The sequence below is a fragment of the Populus alba genome, chromosome 8 (genome assembly GCF_005239225.2).
Source record: "Populus alba chromosome 8, ASM523922v2, whole genome shotgun sequence".
NCBI lineage: Eukaryota > Viridiplantae > Streptophyta > Magnoliopsida > Malpighiales > Salicaceae > Populus > Populus alba.
Window position 1 is genome coordinate 3,566,214 of NC_133291.1, and position 6,760 is coordinate 3,572,973.

Here is a 6,760-nt window from a genome sequence, read left to right on the forward strand (position 1 = left end):
ACAGGTGTCCTTAATTGTTTTTTTCAGATAAATATCCGGTTATTTTAGATTGATTGCATTGAATGGATCATGACATATTAACTATGGCACTGTGTAATTTTAAACCTATAAGAAATCTCATCTAAAAATATTTTATTTTATCCTTAAATTTTTTATAGACATCGACTAGATTATTTTTAATTAATTAAGTCAACAAGATTATATTAGAGTAATTTTTATATATTTTAATATTAAATTTAAATTAGATAAAGAATCAAGTCAAAAAATTTAAAAATTGACTTGATAAACATAATTTAATAAAAATATTAAATAATTTTCTATAACCTCAATGCTTTTTCGTTATGTTTATGAAAAATCTAATTGCTGACATATAACTTTATAAACTAGTTAAGTCTACAAAATAAAAAACTTAGAACTAATATTAGACTCGCTCATCCGATACTGAAACAACTGAGCCCAATAGGTCCAAGCTTTCAACGGTTTGGGCCCACAATAACACCATAGCCCACATGCCTTAACCTTCTTTCTTTCTATATGTGGATCGGGCTGCAAGCCCACGCTTCCATTTTACGCGCAGAATATTCGTTTCTTCACACAAAAGAAATTGGCTACACAGTTTCACTGAAAAACCTCACAAGACGCCTATGGCCACCGATATCCACGCCATTTCCCCCGATATATCGTCTGCGATTCAACCTGATTTCTTCGTTTCTTTTCGGTTTCTCGGCTCTATCACTGAATCAGGTCAGTTAACAAAAAAATAAAATTCATCGCAGTTTCTCTTTTTCTAATTTTTGTTTCTTACTGTGTCATTTGAACTTTCGTTCGACTGTCATGCATTTGATTACTTGTTTTTGTTTATTAATATAGAAATGCGGGGCAAAATGAAGTGGTATTAATTTATTGATTAGTAATTAAAATCCTTGGGATTGTCGTTAAATTTGTCTTTTGGTGTTTAATGCTAACTAACCGTTTATCTGATTTAATCGGATGGATTAGGTTATTGAGGAGCCATGGGTGATTCTATTGATTTATCCGGGGATGGAGGTGTTTTCAAGTCAATCTTGAGGAAAGAAAAAGCTGATGCGATCTGTCCTTCGGAGGATCTTCCTCTTGTTGATGGTATGTTTTGCTTTCGTGGACTATTATTAATATTAACCAACTCATTGTCAGAATACCAAATAGGATATGAATTCTTGCTTTGAACAGTTCAATATGAGGGCATGTTTGCTGAAACCGGTGAAGTTTTTGATACGACACGCGAGGATAACACTGTTTTCTCATTTGAACTTGGGAAGGGCTCGGTGATTCAGGCATGGGAGATTGCCGTGAAAACCATGAAGGTTTAAACATTCTTTCTCAGTACAAATTTTTGAAGTTTTTTGTGATTTTTATACCTGTATTGTAACTCATTTCTTGGTCATACCAGGTGGGGGAGGTTGCAAAAATTACTTGCAAACCAGAATATGCGTATGGCAGTGCAGGTTCCCCGCCAGATATCCCACCTGAGTATGTCAATGTAGATTCATATTTTTTAACTTCTTATTTAGATCCTCTTACTTATCCGATACAGAGACTTGTTAAGTATCGAAAATGTGTTGCCTGTGAATTAGGAATATTCGTTCTCAAGATCAAAGGCCTAAGAAATATATACTGGAAATGAAATGAATATTTTGGAGTCTTGTGTTTCCAAAAGCATTGCCTAATTATTTGTCTATTGCGTTAATTAACTAAAACATTTGCAATCTCTGAAGCATTCTTTTATTTAATACCGCATTAAAACCATTAGTTTTTGGCATTTTTTAGTAGAATCACCCACTGCCACCATCACCACCATTTTCACCTGATTTTGTTGAGTATCCTCGTCAGAATCCTTATCGACCACCACCATCTTCAACCCAGGCAGGCTGAATAATCATACCGGCACCCTTATTGACGACCTATTGAAAGTATTAATTAAAATCTGCATATGTGCACAATCAACGAGGTATCTTAAACTGACCCATAAAGACTAATAGGAAGCCCATCCTTAATTTTGCCCTGTATTGACTTAGACCTCCCCTTTAGACCGCCCTTTGAATCTACCCAAGATTTAAACCTTGTTGGATATCAGTTGGACTGAGTGTTTTTCTAAACAAGTAATCCAATTCTCCTTGTGGATAGTTATGAATGTAGTCTAGGATATTCTATCTGGGAAATTTGATTCCTAGTTTTTGAGATATGTTAACAAAGGATGTATTTCTCACCTTTTTTTCCTTTGCAAGTCACAATATAAGAAACATATATAAGGACTTCTTGTATGGATAAATAGTCTAATGCGCCGTTTGTGCATGACAATTGTCGGTCATCATTGGAGTGCTTTAAAATCTTAGCATGCTCTTGGTAATTGTCTTTGTTCTATCATATAAATGGGGATCTGTTACTCTGCTGATCAGATATTTGTGTGCTTTAAACAGCGCAACTCTTATCTTTGAGGTGGAGTTAGTGGCCTGCAGACCACGGAAGGGTTCCAGTGTAACCGATGTTTCAGAAGAGAGGGCTAGGCTAGAGTAAGCTGTACATCTAAAATAGATGAATCTGACTAATTTGTTTCTTGGAATTTTCCACATTGACATGCAATAAAATGGCTTTATGTCGCATGATTTAATGTTGAATCAGGGAGCTGAAGAAGCAAAGAGAGCATGCTGCTGCAGCTAAAGAGGAAGAGAAGAAGAGGAGAGAAGAGGCTAAGGCAGCCGCTGCTGCCCGCATGCAAGCCAAGCTGGAATCAAAGAAAGGTCAAGGGAAAGGAAAAGGGAAGGGAAAATGAGCCCTTAACTTCATGAAGAAAATATATTCGATATATGAGTAGTTGAATGCAGCAAATGAGCATGTTGTGATATGAAAGATGTTTAGATTACATGGGTGATTAATATCTTCGCCTTTCTCTCATGAACATAGTGTTGTGGACTTGTCAAGATTGCCCCCATGTCTCCGAGACAGTTCAAGTCCGAATCTGCTCTCACCTTGGATGGTGTACTGAGGTGACCTTTTTAGACGAGGCAAAGGGCTGGAGATCCTGAGTCCGCTCCCTCCTTGTTGAAATCATATGGTGAACAAGTTATGGTGCCTGAGCTTTAAGAAGAAATCCATTGAGTAATGATGTGTGCTCTCCTTGGTTGGGTTTATTAATCAACCATTGCGTGTGCGATGTGTAGTCTTGTAGAAAATGGCTCATGGTAGAGGACAGCCTAAGCCCGATCTCAACTTGGGGGACACTCGGGTTCATTAATTTAGGCCCGGGTTTCCTGGACCGCCCATTTACTCTTTTTTTTCAGTTCAGTATGCAAACAATAGCCCAACTTACTAGCTGGTTTTGAAAATATAGTAATAATTATTTTAAAAATATATATTTTATTATTTAAAATTAATTTTTGAGATCAATATATGATATTAAAACACTAAAAAAATATTAATTTAAAATAAAAAAATTATTTTTTAAAATATAAAAACAAATAAGCTCTAATGTCATATGGAATGATGGCTGCCTTAGCCTCCCTATCAATTCTTTCAAATAGATAATCCGCCGAACCCCAATCTTAAACTGAAATTTCTTAGTAAAATTTCAATTTCTTAGTAAAAGAAGCATCCTCGTATAGCGTCCTGAACGCACAATAAATGCTACAACCGTGCAGAAAGGTGAGAAAGTAACGCCGCTTTGGACTGATTCCGAAAGCACATGGATGCCACTGAAAATTGAAGGCTTCAATTTGCAGCCTTCGGTTCTGAACGAAGATTCTCGGATCTATTTCCGAGATTGTTTGGCCGATATCATGGTAGAATATAACTATCATTCTGCGCTTCTAGAGCACTGTGATACACCTTATATCTAAGACATTGACTATACAGGAACCTTCATTTCTGTAATGTTAAATCAAGCGTTACACCAACGCTAAGCTGCACTCTAAAAAGGAGACCTTCCATCTTTATCAACGACCTCATCATATATGCATTATATTTAGCTTCTAAATCCATCAAACTATGGGCCAGTGCTTGTAACAAAAGCACATGTAAGAAGCATCCAATCCACCTTGTCCATTTCCATCACAGACAGGGCATGTTCCCTGCCGTAGCCATGGCCCAATGCAATTCGCACGGAACTGCAAAATGAAAATATTTAACCAAACGAGAAAGATGGTAAGAGCTTTGGAAAGAAAAGACAAGAAAAGGGAGTACTGAAATAACTGCAACATAGCAGATGCAAAGAAATTGCTTCAACGAGCCGCATGAGGAAAATTTGAACTGAGTTTCTGACTATCCAAGGAAGCAGGTTAGAAACCAAAAGGCATGGAAGAGTGCACTTTGGTTTTTGTTTTAGCACTTTAAATTTGTCATAACTATGGCTACTACTCTGTTAATAAAACAAAAGGGTGCTGCGAAGTTAAAATAACTGCTGCAAGGGTAGTTGTTAACTTACTATAGTGATTGTATATACTAATGTTAAAAATAAAAAAATATTCTAAAAAATATTTTTTTAATTAAAAAATACTCTTAAAAATCATTTTACATCACATTACAACATACAAACACAAATTAAGTTACAGTAAACTCAAGTTATTAAGGCACTGCTACAAGCAAAGGAAGGCAGGAGCTTAAATAAACAGAGAGGTCTTGAATAAGTTTTGATGGTTAATAATTTCAGTTTTTTTTTACCGATTATATTCAACACTTGAATTATATTGGGAAAAAAGAAAATCTCATAAATTCTTTAATCTTGATGTCGATTGTATGTGTTTTGATCAGAGTGAAAAAATTGATGTTTTTTTTTTTGTTTTTCATTCTGGATTGTGGATTTGGATCTTATCAGCAATCTCTGCACGGTATTTCTCAATCTTCTTCTCGAAGTTTTTTTAAATGTCAAATGTTAGGCCACGCATGGGCAGACCAGAGTCTGTGGACCGAATACGGAGCCCAGCTTGAAGAGTGAGGTCGATTTGAACTCCACTTGCGTAGCTTGAAAAATGAAAAGGATGAGGTCTGGTCTATATGAACTCAACTTTTACCTGAATATACTGTCTTCCGTAACTATTACTTATTAAAATATTTTTTATTTAAAAATATATTCAAATAAATTAATTTAAAATAAAATAAAAGTTAAATTTTTTTAAAAGTATAATTAGACTGCAGAAAGAAACACCTTGTAAGAAATAAAGACGGCATCCATGAGAAGTCCACTTCATTATTATACTACCCTTGTACTTTAGATCTGCTAATCTCCATAATTAAAAATAAAAATTAATAAAATCAAACTACCCTCTTACAAAACTATAACAACCTGATAAGATTCGCGTTGCACAGAAGATTTTTTAAAATTAATATAATAAATTAAAAAAAATAACGAATCAATTTAGATTCAAAACAAATTACTGAAATGATACAATTTGATCACATTAAATTTTCAATGCATGACATGGTTAAATTCCAATATTCTATCTCAACAAATCAACTAGTTAGATTCGATTGTAGTAATTGATCAATCATTTTACATTAAAATAATAATTTTAAGAAGTTTTTTTTTAAAAATATTTTTTATGAATCAAAATATGTCTTTGTCCAACTTGATGACTAAAAAATATACTCTAATTAAAATCTCAAAAAAATATTATTAAAGTGGTGAGTGATTTTTTAACAATTAAATGTAAATTTGTTATAACTAAATGAGGATATGCTTAAAACAGATTACGTGGATGGTCTGTCATAAATATTTATAGACAAATTGAATAGGTATAGACTCAAGAGGAGGTATGATCGCTCTACACATGAATAACAACTTAAAACAACTATAATATTTGATCTGATCGTTGGATCGAGTTTAAATTTTTATTAGATCAAACCATCAAATTGTTAGATATAAAAAATCTCACCGAGACCCTCTTCAATTTTGCCAGTTTTGAGATTGTTCTTGTTATTTTTAGAACCTATCGTTTAGTTTCACTGACCATTACAAATTAGTCTACAGCAAAAAAAAATACCACTATTTAACCTTGTCACACTTTTAAAACACGATATAAAGGCAGTATTTGGCACTGTGGTTGAAAATCACTTTGAAAAAAATTTAAATTTAAATTTATTTTTATTTTTATTTTAAATTAATGTTTTTTTATGTTTTCAGATCATTTTAATATGTAGCTATCAAAAATAATTTTTTTAAAATAAAAAAAATATTATTTTAATGTATTTTAAAATAAAAAATACTTTAAAAAACAACCACTACTACAATTAAAAATACCCTCAATTCTCCTAATCTTTTTAAACATACATCAATTCTTAAGATTTTTTTTTAATTTGTAGGTGAGTTTTTTTTTTAAAAGGAAAAGATTCTCAGGTCAAACAGTACAGTGTTGAGCGACTGACTAGACATACGAAAGTGGATTCCATAAGGCAGTCAACATTGCCAGACTGGCACAGAAAATCTCGAAACGAAGAAGCAGTAACCACCAACAAAGCATCTACGATTACAAGCAGTGCGTTTGCACGAGAAGACAGGAGAGTACCTTAACACAAGAGACACAGACATCGTGATTGATGATGAAATTTCACCTCATCTCTGCTGGAGGCCCGAAGAAACGAGTCTCAGAAACAGCCAAGAGGGCATGTTTTGGTACACATAGTAAAATGTGCTGGGCATGGCATCCGTAAACCAACTGTCCTCAAATATTAAACCCTACTTTATCACCTGGGCCCAGCCTCACCAAATTCAGAGATTCAAGAATCACAAATA

At 33.8% G+C, this 6,760-nt stretch overlaps 1 protein-coding gene across 1 annotated transcript; it reads left to right on the forward strand.

Annotated features, from left to right (window-relative positions):
- Nucleotides 1-586: 586 nt before the first annotated feature.
- LOC118052279 (peptidyl-prolyl cis-trans isomerase FKBP20-1) lies at nucleotides 587-3,175 on the forward strand. The gene is made up of 6 exons (XM_035063198.2): nucleotides 587-744; nucleotides 1,000-1,122; nucleotides 1,210-1,343; nucleotides 1,430-1,509; nucleotides 2,457-2,549; nucleotides 2,659-3,175. Exons 2-6 carry the CDS (start codon nucleotides 1,014-1,016, stop codon nucleotides 2,807-2,809), a joined length of 567 nt encoding a protein of 188 aa, XP_034919089.1. The 5' UTR covers nucleotides 587-744; nucleotides 1,000-1,013; the 3' UTR covers nucleotides 2,810-3,175.
- Nucleotides 3,176-6,760: the final 3,585 nt, after the last annotated feature.

Excerpts from the sequence above, each read along its gene's own strand:
- LOC118052279 (XM_035063198.2), top strand. The coding sequence starts at position 1,014 with ATGGGTGATTCTATTGATTTATCCGGGGATGGAGGTGTTTTCAAGTCA. Across the intron at positions 1,123-1,209 it reads GGATCTTCCTCTTGTTGATG|TTCAATATGAGGGCATGTTT; the intron begins GTATGTTTTGCT and ends TGCTTTGAACAG. Across the intron at positions 2,550-2,658 it reads GAAGAGAGGGCTAGGCTAGA|GGAGCTGAAGAAGCAAAGAG; the intron begins GTAAGCTGTACA and ends ATGTTGAATCAG.